General features: G+C 36.1%; 1 protein-coding gene and 1 long non-coding RNA gene across 4 annotated transcripts; both read left to right on the top strand.

The window, feature by feature from the left end:
• Window positions 1-7912: 7912 nt before the first annotated feature.
• On the top strand, window positions 7913-10897 carry LOC148691162 (uncharacterized). 3 transcript variants are annotated; one of them, XR_015955620.1, is made up of 7 exons: window positions 7913-8115; window positions 8423-8544; window positions 8901-9235; window positions 9431-9489; window positions 9592-9670; window positions 10283-10390; window positions 10698-10897. It is a non-coding gene; the product is annotated as an uncharacterized LOC148691162 (long non-coding RNA). The 3 variants fall into 3 exon arrangements; XR_015955619.1 differs by lacking the exon at window positions 8423-8544 and having other exon boundaries at window positions 7915-8115; window positions 8896-9235; XR_015955618.1 differs by lacking the exon at window positions 8423-8544 and having other exon boundaries at window positions 7917-8115.
• A 2457-nt stretch (window positions 10898-13354) lies between these two features.
• Window positions 13355-17047, top strand: LOC137713685 (uncharacterized). The gene has a single exon (XM_068453017.2). It carries the CDS (start codon window positions 15104-15106, stop codon window positions 16529-16531), a length of 1428 nt encoding a protein of 475 aa, XP_068309118.2. The 5' UTR covers window positions 13355-15103; the 3' UTR covers window positions 16532-17047.
• Window positions 17048-24464: the final 7417 nt, after the last annotated feature.

Genomic DNA, 24464 nt, shown 5'->3' with positions numbered 1-24464 from the left:
TTGGTGACCATAACACCAAATATTTCCACTATAAAGCTAATAGGAGACAGAAACGTAATGGTATATTTGGTTTAATATGATTCAAGGGTTTGGTGTGAAGACCGAGTTAGGATAGAGGAGGTTATGGTGTTGTATTTCTCAAAGCTATTTTCTTTCAATGGTGTTCAGAATTTTGAGGATATTTTGGGCAATATAGTTCCATCAGTAACGGAGGAGATAAATGCCGATCTTGATCGCCCATTCACGGATGAGGAAATTAAGAGTGCTGTATTCCAAATGCATCCTATGAAAGCTCCGGGTCCTGATGGAATGTCACCTGGGTTTTACCAAAAACACTGGGGAGTGGTTGGTGCGGATATATGTAATGGTGTTTGGTCCATGCTTCTCTTGGGACAAGTTCTACGAAAAATTAATTACACCCACGTCGCACTCATCCTCAAGGTGAAGGATGCAAAGATGATGACACAGCTCCGCCCAATTAGTCTTTGCAAGTACTTTACAAAATTGTGGCAAGGGTACTTACGAATAGATTGAAAGTTATCCTTCATTGTATTATTTCCCGAACTCATAGTGCATTTATTCCGGGGCAATTAATTTTTTATAATTATTTGGTGGTTGCTAAAGTCTCTCACTATATGCATAAACGATTGTCGAGGTATAATGGACTTATGGCTCTAAAATGAGATATTAGCAAGGCATATGATAGGGTGGAATGGAGATTCCTTAAAGCCATGATGTACTGAATAGGTTACTCAGAGCATTGGATACACATGATTATGTTATGTGTTACAACGGTTTCCTACTTTTTCAAGGTGAATGAGGAGCTGGTGGGTTATGTGCATCCGGAGCGTAATATTTGACGGGGGGATCCTCTTTCTCCCTATTTGTTCGTTATTTGTGCTGAAGGTCTATCGGCTTTATTAAGAAAGACAGAGATTGATGGGGAGTTGTAGGGGATTAGAGTGTGTCATGAAGCCCCTAGTATCCACTATTTGTTCTTCGCTGATGACAGCTTTCTATTTGCTTGTGGTATGGTTAGGGAGTGTCGGAAGATTATACAGGTATTGAGGACGTATGAGATGGCTTCTGGGCAAGCTATGAATTTTGAGAAGAGTTGTGTATCTTTCAGTCCGAACCTTACAGATTACGATAAGCAATTATTGGTTGACGGTCTAGGTATGAGAAAAGTGGAGTTTCATGATAAATATTTGGGTATGCCAGTTTTAGTACGGAAATTGAAGAAGGAAACCTTTGCGTACATAAAGGATAGATTGTGGAAACAATTGCAAAGCTGGTGGCGATGTGATCTATTGAGTAGTGCAAGTCGAGAATTGCTAGTTAAATTGTGGCACAAGCACTGCTAATGTACTCCATACAATGCTTCCTTTTACCCAAAACTTTTTGTGAGAAGCTAAATAGAATGATAGCAAAATTTTGGTGGAGTGGTGATCCGGGGAAACGGAAAATACATTGGCTTGACTAAAGATGTCTTTGTAAGCTTAAGCAGGAGAAGGGACTTGGTTTCAAAATCTTTATGCCTTCAATCTGGCTTTACTTGCAAAACAAGCGTGGCGTTTTCTCCAGCAACTGAAAGCCCTCACTTTCCAAGTATTTAAAGCTCGTTACTTCCCTAAGTCCGAGTTTATGGAAGCAACGATGAAGCTAAATAGTTCGTATGTATGGAAGAGTATTGCTGCGTCGAGGCAAGTGATCCACAAAAGACATAGGTGGCAAGTGGGTAATAGGAAGAAAATCCGGATATGGCAAGATAATTGGGTTCTGAGGGAGTCTTATTTTTGGACATTATTTCCACCATCGAAGAATTGGGACTTGGGGGCCAAGGTGGGAGGTCTTTTTTGGAGTGTAACGAAGCAATGAAATGTGCAGCTGTTAAATGATCTCTTTTTTGCTAAGGAGGTGGAGGCAATTCAAAGCATTCCGCGTAGCGTTTGGGATGTCAAAGACATAAGAATCTGGCATTATAAGCGTAGTGGCAAGTTCTCAGTTTGGAGTGCTTACCAGGTGGCTCGGGGAATAATAGAAAGTCACGGAAATGAGGCAGATGGCTCGTCGTCCTCCTCTAGTGGTGTAGGGGAATGGTTTTGGAAGAAACTATGGAACGCAAGTGTCCGAGGAAAGGTGAAGATTTGTGCTTGACATGCATGTTTGGATTCTTTGCCCACATGTTTGAATCTTAGCAAAAGGAGAGTGATGGGTGAAGAGGTGTGTATGGTTTGTGGTGTGCATTCTGAATCAACGAAGCATGTGTATAGAGATTGTAGTTTGGCAATGGCGGTGTGGTTTCGAAGTCTGGGGCTCAGAGTGGATAATGGGGGTGATCATAAATGTCTTGTGCAATGGTTGGTCAATATTGCGCAATAGGTACCCATAATGGGATTGGAGCTTTGTTTGATGTTGTTATGGGCATTATTGAAACATAGGAATGGTGTCCTATGGAATGGGTTGCGACTGCCGCCACAAGAGATTGTGTTGAGAATTGAGGGGTGGGTGCATGAGTTTCATAAATGGCACAAGACTGGGGATCGGAAGACTACTAAGGAGGTTTAAAAATGGAGGAAACCTGATGAGCAACGGATCAAATGTAATTTTGATGATGGTTGGAGTCAAGGTGGAGTTCTGAGGGGCGGGCGCCGGCGCCGGGGGGGGGGGGGGGTTATGGTGTCGTCATTCGGGGACACATGGGTGAATTCATGGTAACTATTGCTGGACCTGTTGATCTGTCCGTGTCTACCATGCACTCGGAGTTGGTTACAGCTCATTGTGAGGTGAAACTGATTAAGAAAAGCTTTCCGGAGGATGTCAACGTTAAATTTGAAGGCAACTCTAGTGTGGTGATAGCTGTTATGAAAGGACAAATGGATGATTGCTCTGTCTAGGGTTCTGTTAAAAACAATTTGAGATTTTTCCTCCTGGTCTTAGTGAATTTGGAGTGCAGCCATGTACAGAGGGAGGGTAATGCGGCAGCGCATCGTCTAGCTCGAATGGGCCTTGGTGTTTCTCAAGAGATGGTGTGGTTTGAGGAGCCTCCGGTTATGATTCAGGATATTTTATTTGAGGAAGGGATGTAATTTCAATTTGATTGTTCATTTGAAGATAGGCCTATTGTTGTGCAGGACACTCTTTTCCTTAGTCCGGGTTGAAATCCTCGAGAAGGTTTTTATCGAGGCCCAGTATGCACATTATCCTCATTTTGTACGTATTCTCAGCTGCTTTGATGAATATCGTACTTTGTTCAAAAATAAAAAATAAACAATAATTACATTTTACATCCTATACTATTTATTCATCAGTCTCTAGTGTGGGCCAATTTTTGGCTCCAAGTGGCCAAGAAGATTAATTAACCCATCCACATGAGTCAGACATGTACATGTTAGTAAATATTCAATATGGATGCAAAGTTTTGTAAAGCGTGATCTCAATGCTTCAAATATTGAGCTAAATTTCCATTTATATTCCGTAAAAAGGTTATTGGTGAGCGAGAGATGCTATATGATCGATTGATATGTGTTTAACCTTGCACGTGTTACAAGACACGTAATTCCACCTATACATTACTTATTTGTTTATGTTTTCGGTCTGATATTTTATGTGCACTGTTTGCGTGCCTGCTTAGAGGGATCCTTTGATGGTGTCAAGAGTCCGAAATGAACAACAAAATATCAGAATTTAGGGCATGCAAAGGGAAGAAAAAGCTGGAGGATGGAGACATGAAAGGACACGTACATGCAGGACCTTACATTTTAATTATATACGTAGTATAATGTCAACATCCAGGCAATTTTTTGAGTAGGTGATGTTCATCAAGCCCCTTTTGAGGAATTGGCTCTTCAACAACCCTCTGTCTATGTCTTAAAATTTAGCAGAGTCATTGGATGGTAGGGATCAAAATATCATGATCGACTATAATTCTTTTATATCTGAAGTATCTAATTGGAACGAAATTGGCTATTTCTGAATGTTATGTACTTCAATTCCTTTCAGTCAAATTTATAGAAAAACGAATATATATTAAGATTAGAATGAGAAACTGAAGTATATACACCTAAGGTTCTGAGTTCAAATTCTCCTTCTTTAGTATCGTTTGTATTAAAAAAAAAAAGTATGTAATCAGGTTATGTTATTGGTTGCATCGTTTAGATTGAAGCATATACAGGACGGTAAAATCAAGATATTTGAAGGAGAATGGAAAGATAGAGATTATTACTAAATAATAAATTGGCATCATGCAACCGATTGCTTATGCATGGGGCAGTTAGACATTGCTGCACCTAATGACTCCACTGTGTTGTCTGCACTAAGAAATGGTCCATATATACAAAATAAATGAAACCAATTCTAACATCCTACTTCCTGTGCACCGACAAATAATATATATATATATATATATATATATATATATATATAAGATTGTTTATCTAAAATGATCCTTGAGATTTGCATAATACATTACTTTGATCTCTGAGATTGAAAATCAATAAAAATGGTCGCTGAAATTGTCCACCATCCATTATTTTGGTCTTTCATTAAAAACTCCGTTACGTGTCCTGGAGCTCTTGGCCGGAAGTTTGGGCAATTTTTAAAGCTTCATAACTCAGTCGTTTCTTAACCAATTATTCGACTAATAATATATCAAAATGAAGATAGGAAAGTGTAGAATAATATTATACCATTTGGAAGCTCAATGGTTGCTGGAGATGGCCGGAAAATAGTCTAAAAGGTGACTGGTCCGCGGGAAAACTGAACAACTCGCTGGAAACTTGGTAAAGTTTAAACATTTATAACTTCTTCAATACTCAATGAAATCAAGTGATTCAAAAACGAAAATCATACTTCTCGATGAGAAAAATATAATGGTATCTTTCTCGAAGGCTAACTCGCTGTGCTTTGGCCGGAAAATGGCTCGAAAGTGGCTGTCTTTGTCATCTAGTTAGCCACTTTCGAGCCCTTTTCCGGCCAAACCACGGAGAGTTATCCATCTATAAAGGTACCATTCTATTATTCTCATTGAGAAGTATGATTTTCGTTTTTGAATCACTCGATTTCGTTGAGTATTGAAGAAGTTACGAACGTTTAAAGTTTACCCAGTTTCCGGCGAGTTTTCCAGTTTTCCCGCGGACCAATCACCTTTCAGGTTGTTTTTCAGCCATCTACGGCAACCATTGGGATTCCAAATTGGTATAATCTTATTCTACACTTTCCTATCTTCATTTTGATATATTATGGGTCGAATTTGGTTAAGAAACGATTGAGTTATGAAGCTTTGAAAATTACCCAAACTTCCGGCCGAGAGCCGGGACACTTAACGGAGTTTTTAGCGGAATGACCAAAATAATGGATGGTGGACAATCTCAGGGACCATTTCTATTGATTTTCAATCTCAGGGACCAAATAATGTGTTATGCAAATCTCATGAACCATTTTAGCACTAGTACAAAAACATGTTTGCGCGACGCAGCTAAATACGTCGCGCAAAGTATGTTTGCGTGACGTTAAACACAAAACGTCGCGCAAATGGCCTTTGCGCGACTGCACTTTGCGCGACGAAGATTGGCGTCGCGCAATACTGTTTTGCGCGACGTAAGTGCCCTTGCGTCGCGCAAAACGGTATTGCGCGACGCCAATCTTCGTCGCGCAAAGTGCAGTCGCGCAAAGGCCATTTGCGCGACGTTTTGTGCGTCCCGCAAGATTTTGGCGCTAAAGCAAGTAAGCTTTACTGCTTTTTCTATTGACTTTGCGTGACGCAGGGCTACGTGAGTCGCGCAAAACAGCTTTGCGCGACGCACGTGCACTTACGTCGCGCAAAAGATCTTTGCGTGACGTATGTGGCGTCACGCAAAAGCGCAAAGCTGTTTTGCGCGACGCCACATACGTCACGCAAAGTCAACGACTTTACTTAGTCAGTTTGGGTCAACGACTTCATTTGGATCAGGTGTATATGTCCACATAGGCTAAATTATTCAGAGTTCTATGTATTTACTTATGTTTGTTCACAGCAACCTGTGGTGGGAGTGAAGGAGCAGATTCCGGCCAAGGAAGCAGCATGCAGCACACCCGCAGCAACTAACAAGCTAACAAGCTAAATTCCTGATCCACGTGTTAGTAACTAACAAACTAAATTTTTTCAATTCCATGTGTTAGTAAACAAATAGATTGGCAAGTCGAGAATTGTATTTTTGAACTTTAATCTTTTAAGACGATTAAAATTTAATAAAAATCTGGTGTCAGATTGTATATTGATTTTAGTCTCTTAATGTGTACTGAATTCAAACTCATATTATATTTTTGTTTTATAGATATCTTATTTAATGTCATTGCATTAAATTTTAAATTTATTATTATACACATTTTAAATTTATTATTATACACGTTTTGGCGTATGCGATCTCGAAGCATATACAAACAAGTTTGACGGTTGGATCGTTGAAACTAGTTTCGTACAATGTGTTTCCCATCAAAATGGTAGATTTACTAACACTTAAGAGTTTATTAATACTTTTATTAAGTATAACATAAGATTTTGTGGTATCCACTTGTGTAAATACTTTAAATTGACGATCGAATTAGTTCATTGTATTCATATAGGGTCAAGGAGTGTAGCTGTAAAAAATCATCAAAATCGGAGTTAAAACTACCGTTAAATCGTTATTTTTCATTTATAATCGTCGAAAAGTTTTGTCGCGTTACTTGATCTCTAAATGTTTTTTTTTTCCTATTTTTGGCGTATGCGATCTTGAAGCATATACAAACAAGTTTGACGGTTGGATCGTTGAAACTAGTTTCGTATAATGTGTTTCCCATCAAAATGTTAGATTTACTAACACTTACGAGTTTATTAATACTTTCATTAAGTATAACATAAGATTTTGTGGTATCCACTTGTGTAAATACTTTAAATTGACGATCGAATTAGTTCATTGTATTCATATAGGGTCAAGGAGTGTAGTTGTAAAAAATCATCAAAATCGGAGTTAAAATTACCGTTAAATCGTTATTTTTTATTTATAACCATCGAAAAGTTTTGTCGCGTTACTTGATCTCTAAATGTTTTTTTTTCCTATTTTTGGCGTATGCGATCTCGAAGCATATACAAACAAGTTTGACGGTTGGATCGTTGAAACTAGTTTCGTACAATGTGTTTCTCATCAAAATGTTAGATTTACTAACACTTAAGAGTTTATTAATACTTTCATTAAGTATAACATAAGATTTTGTGGTATCCACTTGTGTAAATACTTTAAATTGACGATCGAATTAGTTCATTGTATTCATATAGGGTCAAGGAGTGTAGCTGTAAAAAATCATCAAAATCGGAGTTAAAACTACCGTTAAATCGGAGTTAATACTTTCATTTGTCGCGTTACTTGATCTCTAAATGTTTTTTTTTTCCTATTTTTGGCGTATGCGATCTCGAAGCATATACAAACAAGTTTGACGGTTGGATCGTTGAAACTAGTTTCGTACAATGTGTTTCCTATCAAGTGCAATGGTATATGTATTTAGTAAGTAGATTTTAATTAATTTATTTTGTACTTATAATAGTTAAGAAATTGAATGATATATATGTAAAAAAAATTATTATGGGTTTTTTTTTAATAATATATTATTGTGGGGTTTATGTGAAATAAAAATTGAACTTGAAAGGAGTAAAGTCACATTTTTGGTAATTTTTTTAATACTTTAAAAAAAAAAAAAAAAAAAAAACCTTGCGCGACGCTTTAATCGTCGCGCAAAACCACCTTGCGTGACGTCGAATTGTATACCTACGTCACGCGAATTGATAATTTTGGCGCTCCACAGTGAAAAATAGGCGCTTTTTTTCAATTTTTCCAAGTTTTGCAACCATGTATCCTATCCTCTTTTCCTCTCGGTTTTTCTTTCCGTAGACCTCTCTTCCTCTTGCTTAAATTGCAGAGCTCTTTTCCTCTTCCTCTTCCTCTTGCTCATCTCTCCTCTTCGCAACCTTAATCCCCAAATCTTTAACCCAGACTTGTCTTCCCTCTCTCTTTCCCATAGACTTCTCTCTTCCTTCTCGTTCTAAACGACGGGTAGCCACACGAATCTCGAAGCCGACGGGAATCAAGTCCCAAAATCAAGGTAAGGGTTTGTGATTTGCGATGGGTTTTTGTTATTTAGGGATTAGGGTGAAATTGCAGTTCATTGTAGGGTTTCACTACGATTAGGGTTTGTGATTTTGCTGCACGCGCACTCGATTGTTGATGGGTTAGGATTGAATTTGTATGTTGGGTTGATTGTTGTTGGCATCTGTCGTAGGATTTGGGTTTCTGTTCATGTTGGTTTTCCTAACTTCCTTACTTGCTGATAGAGTCGTTGGCCCCAAGGTTGGCAGAATAAACTTGTTACTTATCTGCCTTCGTTTTCTGGTTTTTGTTATCATATTTAGTGAACCAAAGGTAAGCTTCCCAAAAACAAGACCGCAATCAGAAACCTGGATGCATATATTTTGCTACATCGAAGTATCTTTAATGAATCACTCGCCTATATGTGTTAGATTGTGATATACAGGTAAGAGTGCGCAAAAAGCCAGTCAATCTTCTTTCCCTTTTCATGATTTAGCATTTTAGTGTAGGTGTAGTCTGTTAGGGGTTGGATGTAAAAGTTGTTCAACTTTCTGCTTTGATATGGATTGGCATATGCTGTGAATAGAGGATGATGAAGATGAACCGCTGCGTAATCAATTAGCTTATCCTTTCCGCTGTTTGCATCAAACTATGCTTCATTTTGTTTCAAGGGAGCATGGCTATGAAAGCACATGGAACTGTTTGCAATTCTCAATTTTAAGAAGCTTGATTTTGCATTAGTAAGTATGCAGTTTGCACACTGTCGATTGATCTTTTATTTTTTATTTTTTGGTAGTGCAGGCAATATCATTGCTTGGAGCTCAAACTCTAGAGCTCATTGCGGCTCTGCTGCTTCTGCAGAGTACTGCCAAGCCACAATATAAGTTTGTGGATTTCTTCAAAGCTAAAAAACTATCAAAAGAGAGGAGCTGGCATCGTCCAGAAAAAGCTCACAGATGCTGATAATAAAGAGTGCGGCCAACTATATTTAGGGTCTTTTATCTGACTTACTACTGTTGTTGTGGCTATCATCGTATAGTCGGCCCATCTTAAATATTTCCTTAGTTTTCCTCTTGAAGAATGATATAAACTTGTGGAACCTCACCTATTGGAGCAAATCAGCAGCTTTTTATGCAGTGAGTGAGAAACCTAATTAATGAGACTTGTTTATCAACATACGCTATTAATATTTTGGATTATGCATAGTTCCCATCAACAGGACAAGACTAAGCAATGAATAATATTTATTTAAGATAATTGTGATGAATTTCTGCAGTCTTGATGTCATGCTACATTCAAATACTTATTTAACTTTGTCTACTTGTTTTCAGGCGAGTGTGGCAGCAAAGACCGCCATGCTTGAAGCCCATCCAGGGCTGCTGCATTCAAGGTATTTTAGATATAAAAGCATTTTTAAATCTTCATCTGGTTTGCAATCCAATTTCTTGCATGACAAACAAATATTTGCTTACATATTTTCCCGTTTTATCAGGTGATCAGAGTGTTACAGAAACATTCGTGAATGTGCTCACTTCACTTCCCTTTATAGTTCTTGGAATCCATGCCCCAAGGTAATACATTTTTGGAAGTCAGTTGATAGACATAAACATAATCTTACTGATGCATCAGGTTTAATTAAATATTGTAAGTCAGATAAAAGTCCCTAAATATAGTTGGCCGCACTCTTTATTATCAGCATCTGTGAGCTTTTTCTGGACGATGGCAAATTGCTTGAGTCAATATTAAACTCATAAAAATATTGTAATGGATTTAATTGATTCAATGCTCATGATAATAAACAAAATAAGCCAAAGATAACTTTGAAAGATCCTGACAAATATCTTAGCCTAGCTTTCACTCTACAGCCATCGAAGTATCTTTACTAACTGAATGATCCAGTGGTCCATATTGCTTTTAAACAGTGGCTGAGATTACTCCTTTAATTGGCTTTGGTTTGGTTTTAACTAGTTTGGGTCATATAGGGCTTCTATGATTAGAAATAGGATTTGGTACTAAGTTAAAATGATTTCAAATCTGCATCAGACAAGTCAAATATGTTTCCATTGTCAAATTCTTATTACATCTCATTCATGTTTCTCTAAATGAATAGATCGGTGGTTTAACAATGTTTTGGAAGATGCTGTTCTCTTTCAAGTAACTTATTTTACACCATGTGGTTGCAGGATATAAACAACCCCGTTCTGAAGGAAATCTTGTTGAGCAGCAGACTTAACAACAATTCAACTTTTCCAACCAAAAGAAAAAGAACACTTCAACACTAGCCGAGAAAGGTATTCGTGCACCTTTTTTTTTTTTTTTTAATTTTTTATTATTTCATGATATAGATCTTTGCACAATTGGTAAAAGCAAATGCAGGCCTAGAACATATTTGCACAATGATAACCACACATCATTAATTTTTCTCTCCTACACACCTCTTTTTATTTAAGTCACCGAAACTGAATTGATTAAACGAAAATTATGATTAAAATTAATCATGAGTGTACATGAGAAGAAAATTTGGGTATGGTTATCATTTTGCTCTATAAGATGGGCAAATATTAATTATTCCTAACCCTGGTGAGTATGATTGTACAGGCCTTAGCGGTGTCCGGTCTCCAAATCCAGCTGCCAACACCTGATCTTACTCCACCTTCGACCTCCCAGCCACCTCACCTACCCGATACCCAGTAGTTTTCAAACCTAGAACACTACTTGTTGTAGTTTTTTCTTTTTTTGTTTAGACATCTTGTATGCACATTTTCATATGGTTTATAATTAAATTTTTTCTTGGTTTATTGTTTATTGTTTAGAATTGAATTACAATATTTATTAAAAATTAAATCAAAAATATTAATAAATCAAAAATATTTTTGTCAAAAAAAAAATAAAAATAAAAACATAAAAATTTAATTTGCGTGACGCACACCTAGGTCACGCCAACCCACTTTGCGTGACGCAGACCATGGTCACGCCAACCCACACCCACTTTGCGTGACGCAAACCTAGGTCACGCCAACCCACTTTGCGTGACGCACACCAAGGTCACGCAAACCCACTTTGCGTGACGCATGGTACTACGTCACGCAAAGACTCTTTGCGCGACGCATGTAACTTCTTCGTCACGCAAAACCTTCTTTCACAGGCGTGGCGCGACGCGCGTCGCGCGACGAATGTTCGTCACGCAAATTTTTGCGCGACGTTTTTTTGACTTTGCGCGACGAAGGACCTACGTCACCCAAAATATTTTTTGTACTAGTGTAGCTAAAAAGCCTATATATAATTAACTCATGATATTTAGTTATCTATCACTATTGTCTGTGTTCGATTTGCTCTTGTAAGCTTGTGTCTTTTGTCAATGTCTTATGGGGGAGCTAGCGGGGTGTGTATCTCGATGCAATTGGTAGTTTTGTTGGTGAATTTATGCACGAGTAATACTAGGGAGACTAAATTTGTAAACTAAATGACATGAAAGTTGATATTTGTATTATTCCTTAAACATTGATAGCACTCATTTCTTATTGGTGACACATCATTTAGTTTGTAATTTTAATTTGTAAATTTAGTCTCCCTGGCATCACTCTTTATGCACATAATCTCTGTTAGTATTAACTATTTGCATCTTTTGCATTTCGTCTTCAGAGTGTCTGGACACTAGTTTTGTTGTAGAATCTCCTACATGGTAGGTTATGAAATGTTTAAATTTTTAGTTGGCACGATCAAAGTTCTTTTGATTTTGGAGTGTTGTTACATTTCCTTGTTACTTCTTATGTTTGTCACACACACATATATATGCATCAATATCATTTTGTTTTCGAGTATTTTTAGTTTGAGAACTCTTCAACTTAATCTCAGGTTCTCTTCTTGAAGTTTGTACTTTTTCAAAATGTTCTAATAAAACCCTTATGGTTTCATCTAGAAAATCATCTTCAACTCTTCCTTCCCTAGCTTATTTATTTCACTATGAGTTGCTTGACGAATGCCAATTTTAGTTATTTTATTTGTATATAACTAGAGTTAATTATATGGAGTACCTCTACTTGAAAAAATAGTGGTGGAAACCCCATTTAAAACAAGCATGTAACACAAAGTTAGACCATATAACTAACCCTTATCAACTTTACTACTTTGACCATATCCATAAATCAACTAAAGAGTACTCTCTTCTATTATTTTATTTATTTTTTTATTTTTGCTAGGAAATGAAAACTTTATAACGGGAAACAATGAGTACAACTTGTTCCAGTACAATAAAAATAGAAGGTTTTCCAAGCAGGGATAAACTAGAAATCTGTACGGATAAGGGCATCCTCATACAACAAATTCACAAATTAAAAAGCTAAAAAGTTAATTAAACAAAATACTTATATATTAAAAAGCTAAAAAGTTAATTAAACAAAATACTTATATATTAAAAAGCTAAAAAGTTAATTAAACAAAATACTTATATATTAATCTATATTTTTCATACAAGATATTATAATACCCCTCGATGCGTTTTCATGCTTTAAACGCGTTGCATGACAACTTTATTACCGACACCATCAAATATTTCTCACTTTCTATAAAAAATAACCATGTTATCATTTATCCATTGATTTACCATCTGATTTGTTAATCGATTCTTCATAAATTTAATGGCCGAAAATACTCTTTCAACATTGACAGTAGCAACTGAAACAATTAATGTTAATGTAACAAGCAAGTAAACTAGTAATACACCTTACTAATGTCACAAGCATATACATTTTTTCACCAAAAAAAATTGGATGGGGGCACCACCCATCCCCCCCTCCCCCCGCGGGGGGACTGTTGGATTAAAGGATCAACCATAAAATTAACCTCTCTAAAAACATGCTTCCAATTGATAGTAATGAAAGCCTCCGCCACTTATAGTCATGAACCAATTTCTTAAGAACACATATTAACAATTGAAATAGATTACTTGAATCAAGCTGAGGTACCCACAGTCAGTTACTACCACTTTGATCAATAGTTTTCACAAGGTAAAAAGCTGACCAAACACACGTGTGAGCTCGAAACAAGCTCAAGATAAAAATTGGGAATAAGAAAGTCAAAAATTTAACTTCAAAATATATATTTACGTGCCCAAATCATAAATGAGGAGATAAATAATTTGTTGTTTTAATCTATAAGCTTTTACCAAAACAAAAGGCTTGCATACAAATTTTTTAAAATTGAATTTGATGATTTCTTCAGTGCAACTTTCTTTTTTCTTTTTTCTTCTCTTTTTTTTTTTTTTTTTTTTTTTTTTTTTTGAAAATGGGAACCAGCTAGTAGTTTGACCACGGCAATCCCTCATTTTGGGAGCCAAGAAGACTTACAGAGGCATTTCAGCCTCCTCCTAACTACCATTGTGTGATTTACCAGCATCAAGAATCGAACCCAAAACGTACCGTGTGGAATACTCCTTATATCGTCGAAGTTTTAAAAAAAAACAAAGAAAAAGACAAAAAAGACTGAATGCTTTAGCAAGGGGCAGTCAAACAATTATATTGCCTAACATAGAGGATGGTCCTATTGAGAAAAAAAATATGTAATCAAGCAAGTCAAATTATTAAACCCCAAAAAACCCACTTACCATAAATTAATCACAAGGTAAAATTAACCATTTCTTTCTTTTCACCAGCTTGCTAAGTTGCTAGCAACGCAGATGCTTAAAATAGGTACAACAAGGGATGCAAAATTCCAAAAATAAAGCCGAAGAAGAATAAAAATGGTCCACCGATCCTACTTGCTGTATTGAAATTACAAGTTCGTGCTCTCCAAAACAGCTGGCCCTTTGGGCCTTATCGCAGATAATATTAAAACAATTTAAAACTTTAAATAAAAATGAATATACCACCCAGGATGATGATAGGGACAGGCTCACATGAGCCCAACCAGATAATACAGGAGGCCCCTACTTATATATAATTTCCCACAATTTTATTCATCAGAAACCAATTAAAATTATAACGTGGAAAAAATATTTTATAAAAAAAAAAAAAATTCATGCCTGACTGAAGAAGTTTCCTGGCGGGCACCTTCCTTGGAAGAAAATCACACGCATGGAACATAGTCACATACGCACAAATACTTATTGGCCAGCCCTCCTTTCAAATAGATTTGTTTTTCAAACATAATTATTGTAGTATACTGCTTTACGTGTTATAATAAAAATAAACAATATAGTTGATATGTCACACTTTTAAGGTATAAAAATTAAAAACAATCTAACATATTTTAAGCTGAATAAACTAATAAGAGCGCGGACTACGCCTCTCAATATGAGAGGTTCGTGTTTGATGTTCTGAGTTGGTGAGTCTATTTGATTATGATCACAAATAAGATAAAATTCTCCATAACTTATCCAACCCGCAAAAATATGTATAACCATAATTTGACACCAATTATCTACCTTTATGAAAAGAAACAAAAAACTAATAACCTTACCGTGTTTCGAAAATACTAAAAAGTTGCTCCTACAAATATCTCTTTCTTTTTCTTCTTTAATTTCTTTTGTTCTCTCTCCCACCCTTACGCGCTCTCTCTCTCTCTCTCTCTCTCTCTCTCTCTCTCAAAGCCCAAGTCAACAACAAGGGGAACTTCTTTGCACTCTTTGAAACGTCCATGGGGTATCTGAGTCTTGTTGGTCAAAGAAGAATGCACCGACCGTCATTGTAATGAGAGCTACCCTTCTGGCTTCTGCTTCTTTTCAGCCTGCAGCTGCCTCCTACTTTCCTCTTCTTCTTCACTAGAATTTTCCATCACCAATCTCAACCCTAGGAAAAAAAACCCACAAAAAATTGAGGAAAAAAAAAAATCCACAATAATAACAAGAAACAAGAAAGAGAAAAGTGTTAGCTTTAGAGTATATAGCTCCCAACCCACCTGCTTTTTTTCTTCTTCCCTTAGATCTTCAAGATCTACGAATTTTAGGTAGTAAAAAAGATTTTTTTTCTTCTAATTTTTCACTTTTATTTTATTTTTTTTTGTTTATCATGAATTTTGGAGCAGCAGCCGGAGGAGCTATAGGTGGTGGAATTTCTACTGAGGATGACCAAAATATGGTGAGAGGTAAGCTTCCTTTCTCCTATGCCTCCTCTCCCACTTCATCTTCATCTTCTCCTCACTACAACAAAACCACCGGCATAGCTACTATGGTCCCTGCTTCCGCTGTCAGCAGAAGCAGCGGCTGGCACGACGGTGGCAGCGGCCCTGACATGAAGCTCGAGCTCATGGACTCGTCCCCCCGAGAAAACAATGAAGGTGGTGGTGCTCAAAGAGAAGAAAACCCAATCCCCATAGAGAGGGAGCACATGTTCGACAAAGTCGTGACGCCGAGCGACGTGGGGAAGCTCAACCGCCTCGTCATCCCGAAACAGCACGCGGAGAAGTACTTCCCGTTGGATTCTTCCAGCAACGAGAAGGGGCTTCTGCTGAATTTCGAGGACCGGAACGGGAAGTCATGGCGGTTTAGGTACTCCTACTGGAACAGCAGCCAGAGCTACGTGATGACCAAAGGGTGGAGCAGGTTTGTGAAGGAGAAAAAGCTTGACGCTGGCGACATAGTATCATTCCAGCGAGGGCTTGGTGAGGTGGGGAAAGACCATCTTTTTATTGATTGGCGGCGCCGCCCGGATGCGCCTGATCCAAATCATCATCCCCACCACCACTACCCGCTTCATTCTCATCAACCACATTATCAGTCCAATTTTGCAATTCCTCATCAGCATCAATACTCCTGGAATCCCCACCGGTCGGTTCCATGGAGCCCGTTGCTGATGAGACCGCCCGGGGCAGTAATGACTCGGGAACACTTGCACTTGTCGCAGCCGCAGATTAATTCCGGCGTGCATCACCCCTATCGGAATACTGGGACCAGTGGTGGTGGTGGTTCGGGTTCTTATGGTTACGGAAATGTGGTTAACTCTTCTGGCCCGATTTATTATATGAGATCAGCTTCGTCTGCTGCCGGCCCGCCACAGTTTTACGAGCAAGAGGGCAGTGGACTAATAGAATTACAACAACAGCAACAACATCAACAAGTACAGCTGGGTCGGGTTCATAATGAGTCGAATATGGTTTTGGAGTCGGTGCCGCTGGTCCATGGGAAGGCGGCAGCCAAGCGGATGAGGCTATTTGGAGTAAACATGGAGTGTCCCATATCGGAGTCGGATCATGAATGTGACTTATTGTCTTCAGCCACATTATCATCATCCTCATCGTCATCCCAGTATCATCATCATCATGCTCACCAACAACTCTCTCCGTCGCAACCCGCACCACTCCAATTAAGGCTATATGACGGCATGCCTCTCCGCCACCAAGCTATGCCCTCTACCACCACTACTAGTACCACCACCGACTTTCTCAACATAAGTGGGAAGGCCTCATCATCTTCCATGTCCTTGGACTTTGAGGTCTAATTCGCTAATCCATCACACAAATGCCAATAATCATCTAACCTTGGCGAAATTAAGACGAGAAACAACGAATGAAGAAGGAGAAAACGATGATGTGGCAGATTGGCAATTGAATAAGAAGAATTAATTTGGAAGATGAACAGATTTTTCAGCTCGATTGGTGATAGTCATTGATACAGAAACGGTACAAGGTTTGGGGTTTTTTTTTAGAAGAGAATGAACTGATGATGATCTAAGTGATAGAAATGCCAACAAATGTTATCCAACTGATCATGTCTTTATCTTTATTAGTTTTTTTAACCTTAATTTTCATGTGTATAAATATTTTTTTTTATTTAATATAACAACAATCTATATGGATAGATATAGATCATAGTCAGCGCAGTGGTATATTCTATCAAGACATAGATCCATCATTTCCCCAAGATTTCATGCTCTCATTTTGTATCACTCATGATCTGAAATATGAATTTGTTACTATTTATAATCTTTATTTATTTATATATTAATCTTTTCGGCTGCCGACTTCTTTCTCTCTCTCTCCCTCCCTCCCTCCCTCCCTTCAATGTTGTTGTTTTCATTCAAGTAAATGGAAGAAACAACGTTTCCTGATGACTGCTCAGAAACAGTTGATGATCAGAACACAAGTGCTGCTAGAGCTACCTGATGTAATTGTGGTTTTGTATTTTACCTTTGGTAGGTTTGTTGTTCTTGTCGCTGCTTCGTTGGGCACACCACCCGCAGGTTTTCTCAGACAGACTTGCAGAGAGATTAAAAGCAATAAGGTAGCAGCCAGCTCTGTTATATGTAGTGTCCTTAATTGAAAACTTTTCTCTCTTTATATATCTTTAACTATTTAACCTAATTAATTCTTGCCACCTTCTTTTCTGCAATAATAGTAATTTGTTGATTTACTTCTTTCCACCTTCTCCATCTTTTCATTTCGTCTCACTACAAAATTAAAATTAAATTCTCCTCCAAATCAATAGCTAATTTATTATGGTACAGCTCTGGCAACATGTAGCTAATAATTAGGACAAAATACGGGTAAACTGCTCCTGCTGTTGGATAAAATTACCTGCACTATACTGTTCTTATAATTTGTGTTCATCCAATTGCATGTTCCCTAGCTATTTGGCTTTTACTTGCAAGAAAAATGTATATATGATAGTACTAAACCTAACTAATGTAAGGATTAAACAGTACTTTTTCATGGTTTTAACTTTTTTTTGTGGACCACAATTTTAACTTGTAACAACTACTACATGACAATAATAGTGTATGTAGCTAGACTGCTGCATCCCCTGTTGTAATGTGGATTTTATAAATCATACTGTTTTAAAAATGAAAACAATATATATTTCAGCGTCGTCTCTATAATTTTTAATGTTTTGATGAACATGGTTGATATTTCGTGATGATTGTATAATGAGTTCGAGGATATGGATGATACACATAAATATCGATATCAACTTACCAGATTCATGATCAGGTTCTTTTGCCACCATTAAAGATCATGTTTTTTTTTCCTTTCATCATTTAGTTGTAATGTGGATAAGAACCTTGCCATAGAAGCTGATCTATTCCTGTTGTATAGTTCAAGTAATCTGTTACTATAGCATACATACTTGGGCTAGTATGGCATATGTATTTGTTGTATTTGAATGCATTAGTTGCATTCACAAAGTAAAATGAGTAATAAAATTAAGGATCGGTGAGCCTAATACTTAACTTATTGCTAAGGCCTGAAATATACAAATTTTTCATTCATCTTATGATTTCACTAGTTGCATATTGAAATCATGAGCATTATACATTCTCATCAAAGCCTAGGGTTACACACTTTGGACTTTCTCTTTTTTTTCCTTGATTTTATGTAATTTAATTATTTTTATCAAAGCAAAAGAATTAGCTGCTTTCGAAGGGTTCATGCTTGAGACATAAATTTTTCTCAGTTTGAGAGGCACAAATGAAATAGTATTTCTTACAGAATTTTAACAAAGTGACATGGTAAATATATATGAAACTACTATAACGGATCGGAGTACGTATGTAGTAGGTTTTCTTTTCAAGGTACATATCTATTGTTATTCTTCCCATTAATTAGTTGCAATTTAAATTTTTTAACATTATAATGAAACATCCCATATCGGCTACTGATCTGTTAATTTTAGCAGATATATATAATTGGTAAAATCCTTTCACCCTTTTTTTTTCTTTGAATAAGAGCACAAATTAAAAGGATTAGAAATATTTGGTTTGTAGTTAATAATTAATTGCTCATATACTAATGTTGTTCGTTTGCTTAATCTTTACTCCTAAATTCTTTCATTACTAATGTTACATGGTAAGATATTAATTAGGAGTTTTTGAAATCCTTATAGTACTTATATTGTTGCCATGGTCAGTATTACTAAAACTCATTCGATGATGATATTAGTATATTGTTTGCTGTTTTTCTTGTTGATATGATTTTTGGTACAAATTGATTGAATTTTGTATGCATGTATAATACGTTTAAGCAATACCGATATGTAGAGGGTAATACTATACAACATTTGTTTTGCATTTTCCAGGGTTACGTACATACCTTAATCTCACATTATCGATATTTATGAGTAATCATTTTACCCTAAATCTCTATATATGCGAATTCTAGAAGTTGATGAGTGTATTGCATTTATAGAAATTAAAAAAATTGCTTTGATATGTACAAAATCCAGAAACAAATTAACTTGTAAAACCAGAGTATATTAGCAATGTAAATGTATGGTCTGCACAGCTAAATATTTGTTTCCAGTTTAAGTTATTTTATTCGTTTGCCTATTTTAACTAATGAAGCATTTCTAGTAAAAGTTGTCATTGGATTTCCTGCAAAAGGAATTGCATTTTACATTACTGCAGTAACACCATTTGGATGCATTAATAATATTCTGGAACATGATGAGAACATCATATATAGTAACATATATATTTAGTTGTTTCCTTCCCAGATTCTTATCATATGTTGTGTTTCGGTTTTGGATTTTCTATCAAGTATGTGTATTTAGATCGAAGCTGATATATTCCTTTCAGTCAGGGGTTAATGGCTGGCTTTCATTGTTTTGACAACAGTTGCAACCCCCACTCCACCCCCACCACCAGCCCCCTCCCCCCAAAAACAGAAACTCCCAATAGAATTTTGAGCTTTTATCTTCTTCACAAGTGTTGTTTAATTTATTTAAACAATAGTTTACTCTAAATTAATATAAACTACGAAGAGGGAGATTCAAATTTGAATGCAGAATAAAGTTGCAAAGTATTGGAAGTAATTTATCTTTATACACATTTGTTAGGTAAATTTTGCTTAGGTACTATTTAACCCTTAATGTACTGCAGTATTTTAAGCAAGCCTCCACCATTTTTTTGACTGTCTTCTTGTCGCTGATATAGATGGAGTCAATTGGCCTCGTGACATTTTAAGGTAATTTATCTTTCTATCAGGCTTTATGCCCCATTGTCAACCGGAAAAAAAAAAATGTCAGGCTTTTACAATACACTACACACATACACATTTGACTCATGAAAATCAAGTTTACAGGAACATACTTCAACTCGAGACACAAGAAGAAAACGTTACAGTAAAATCGTAGTTGCTGGAATGCATTAGGATTTTGATTGCCACTATACTGAACATAATTGTTGTTGCTCACTTGTAAGATAGTTAAAAAGTTCGTGAGAAAATAAAGTGATGTTAGGGTTTAGGGCTGAACGGTTACACGCACCCTCAGAGTATTTGAACTTCAGGTTCTCTTTTGATGTGTTGCTGAACTGTTACCCTAGGGCAGTGATTACAATGCGCACATTTTTATTTTGTGCAAATGCCCTATTAATTTTGGCCTGATTTGATTTAATTTAATTATTCAATCGAACGGCTACGAAAGTAGAAGGGCTCGTATAAGGTGAAAAATTGAGTGAAAATCACTACCCTTTTATTATAAGCACTCCAAAAGCAAATTTACTATTTTGCTCTCATATTTTGTTCTTAAAAAATTTCTAATAAATTCCAAAAGAATTTTAAAAAAAAAAAAATTAAGTAAAGCTCATGGCCAAGTCTGGCCATATATAGCAATCGAGACGGTTTGGGGTGATGACTGAGGAAGTGACCAACTGGACAGAGGAAACTACGGGCTCGGGATGGCGAGGAGCAGGGAGAGATAATTTCTTTTTGAGCTTTTTAGTCAAAATGGTCTCTAAGATTAACATAATTTCTCACTTGGATTCCTGAGATTTAAAATCAATAGAAGTCGTACCTGAGATTGTCCACCGTCAATCATTTTGATTATTCTGTGAAAAATCGTTGTTAAATTGAGGGTATTATGTCACGTCAACCCCTCACTTGAACTGATGATTTCTTCAATTTAACAGAGATTTTTCACAAAATGACCAAAATGATTGATAGTGGACAATCATAGAGATCACTTATATTGATTTTAAATCTTAAGGACCAAAATGAGGAGTAATGACAGTCACAAAGACCATTTTGACTAAAAAGCCTTCCTTTTAGTATTTGCTTGTTAGATTTTTCAAAGTTGTGATTGTTGGTGTCCCATAAAATGTAAAACAAGGACACTATAGGATATGTGTAGGGTTTATTATTATACTTATGGAAAGTCTCTTAACATAAAAGAAAGAAACGTGAGTGAAGATGTGAAGAAATGTCTCGCATCAAAAATTTATAAAATTGTATATGTGCGATAATGAGTTAGAATACTAATTTCATATATATTACAGCGAATCCCAACTTCTTTCAAGAAATTAATCGGTTAAAATGTCAAATATATTTGCTGCTCTCCACAATCCATATCCTGGTGTGACTTTCAAATGCCCGATTCATATATATATATATGACATGACAAGCACATTCAATGGAAATTAACAATTAATGAGTCAAGAGACAACAATGTAGATTTTCTTTAAACAAAATTCAAAGTAGAAAAAGACCCCATTTGATTAATAATCTTATATATTCTTTATATATAATCAGTAAAATAAAACAGAAAGCAGAAAATTATTGTAACTTGCAAGATTTGAGTACGCTGTACGTAGTACTGTGTCCCTTGTAGGGTTTCTTTTACTGTATAGTAAGCATAACTATTGTACTCATGTTTGGGGGTTGTCATGCTTTACAAGGACATACCCACTGATAAGTTTCTAATTAATTTACCGGACCACTTTTTTTCTTTCAATTATATTATAGTCCATATATATATATATATGTATGTATAATGTGCAAATCCGTGACACAATTTTTATACATTTTTTTTTTGTGGCCTGCGTAATGTATTTTAATAATTCGAATTGTCTATCTTTTACAATATCATTCATAAATTATCTTTGCAAAATTAGACAAATCCAAAATCATTAAGATATTGATTTGTAGTGAAGAAAATAGGCGAATATACAAAGAAACCCTAAACTCTTAATCCAAAGGTTATATAGTTTCATATTTGGATAATTTTTGGAGACATGATCTTTTAAAGAAGCCTTAAAAGATAAATAGTTCAAATCGTTTAAATATAAGGAAAACTAATGAAAATGGCTTGAAAACTTTGAGTTTTAACAAAAATGACAAAATAAAGGGTAAAGTGAATAGTACCAGGATTGACTTTTTAGAGTAAAAATGTGATTTTTCGTTAAAGTAAACAGTGCTGGTAGCTTTTCGTTAAAGTTTCTTTAAATATATTACGAAGTGAACCATATTGTAAAAAATTTGTGTAAAAGTGCTATACACTAGGGGATCCGTCTCTATAGATAATATATGTAACGTTAATATACATATGCATTAAATGAGAGCCCTAGTTAGGTCCCGGCAACTGGGGCGCGTCTAGAGAATAGAAGTGCATGTAGATCATGTAGGCAGAGAGGAAGAGAGAATTAGTAGGTTTCTAATAGACTTTACATTTGTCACGTCATCACTTAACAGTTAATTTAATAAATTTTTTAACAAATGTATGAAATTAATTGAAATAAAATAATAAGTAAATGTATCACGTATGAAATTGAACTATTTTTAAAATTTTATATGAAGTTGTAGTAGAACACAAACATAAAAAAGTAAAATATAATTTACCCTTAATTAAATGAGCTGTAGCGTTTCAGTGATATCAGAATATATAGATATAGGGTATGCAGCAGCAGCAGCATTAGCATTGCTGCAGCTAGCAGACCTGACAAGCATAACGAAAAGTGTTGGAAAAGTCCCGATTGCATTTACAACTATCAACTACTGTTCCCCTCTCCCCACCATCCCTCTCTAAAAAATACACACCAAACAAAAGTATTGTCCACTCGACAACGATCACGTACATCGGGTTGGGTTTTATTCTGATAGCTAACTTGCTTTATCCCATTGCTGTTAGGATTTAGGTGTGCCCCTGTCGAAGCTAGCAAGCTCCAACGCTACCTAAACCCTTATCCAACATGTAATTGGTGCAATTGATCCAAAACTAAACCCAAAGCACACGTTACATATGAAGAAATAATTATATCTAGAGAAATACTAAGAAGAATCTCTTAAAGTCAAATTCTTCATGAACTCTTTATCACCTCACAGTTTAACGTTAATTTTTGTTCCAACAATATAATACATTGTGCCAAAAATTAAAAGGTGGGGAAAAGTCAATTGAGAGTCCTATTTTTGAGAGAGTCTCTTTAACATATCCCGTCAAAAGTCATCAGCTTAGTCTTGGGAGTGTGAGTAGGGCGGTGAGTAAGAGTAGGTAGCCAAAACCAACTTTCCTTCTTCCAACATGCATAAGAAACCAAAATAAGCTGGTTGAATATCAGCCTAACCAAAATTGGAATATATTGGCTTGGAGTATTGTAAGCACGCGACATCGGAAACGAATAAAGAAGGCAGGAAATTAAGGATGATGAAAAAGGAGGTGAGAGGCAAACAAGATTCCTATGCATTGTTCAAAGCCTTCTCTCCCAAAGCCTGAAGCAGAAGGAAGAGTGCAGTGCCGTCCCCACTCTATGGAAAGAGCGGGTTTAATAGGCGTAATCAATGACGCCAACAAAAGGAAAGACAATAAAAGTAGTAGAAGTAGAACTAGGAATTGTATTCTAGGTTTTCAGTCGGTCGTTGTCCCTCTCCACTCCCCTTCTCTTTTGTGAATTTGGCCAAAACAATTTTCATATCACAATCTTGTCGATCGATAAATTTACACATGATATTGTATAATTAACATAAAATAATATAATATTAATGTATACATACATGTTATGGAAGTCTTTTTCCAACAAACAACACGTGCAATCTACTCCCTACAAGACTTCTTCTCTGCATGGCCCACGTTGATATTTCTTTTGTTAGTTTATATGCACCACATTCCCGTGATATATGAACGTGAATGTGATACTCTTTCTCTCTCTCGTACACAATGTCCAAGTCCAACCATTAGTTTGGTTCTATGCATGTGGTAGGTTTTTGTCATGGTAAATGAAACCCAAACAATTCCCAATCAAAGATATATAAAATATAAAAGAATTTTCAAGAAATATAGGGTGACGTGGCATGCCATGCCGTATGAAAAAAATGGGGAAAATGACAATATCGGGAACAAGGGGTGGAAAAAATTTCCAAAAATACCGATTCCAAACCAAAAATGTCCCAAACCGATTTTTCCAAAATTTCGGTATGGGAATCGGGATTGTCTTTCCAACATTTCGGTATTCCCATACCGAACCAAAAATATATATTTTTAATTATTATATATATATATGGGGCTTTTAGATCCAGGTCCAAAAACATAGATGATTTTTAGGAGTGAGTCCAATTACCTAATTATATGTATTTATTTTTTTTAATGCTCATTTTATATTTTCTAAAAATATTAAAAATCAATTAAAATCTTCTAATATTATGCATTTTCAACCCCAAAAAATATAATTA

The sequence above is a fragment of the Pyrus communis genome, chromosome 14, assembly GCF_041283825.1.
Source record: "Pyrus communis isolate YQ-2024b chromosome 14, ASM4128382v1, whole genome shotgun sequence".
Taxonomy (NCBI): domain Eukaryota; kingdom Viridiplantae; phylum Streptophyta; class Magnoliopsida; order Rosales; family Rosaceae; genus Pyrus; species Pyrus communis.
Note: the sequence above shows the minus strand (reverse complement) of the source record. Positions and strands in the feature narration are given on the sequence as shown.

What these genes read in the sequence shown, in the direction of transcription:
- LOC137713685 (XM_068453017.2), top strand. Translation starts at nt 15,104, where the DNA reads ATGAATTTTGGAGCAGCAGCCGGAGGAGCTATAGGTGGTGGAATTTCT.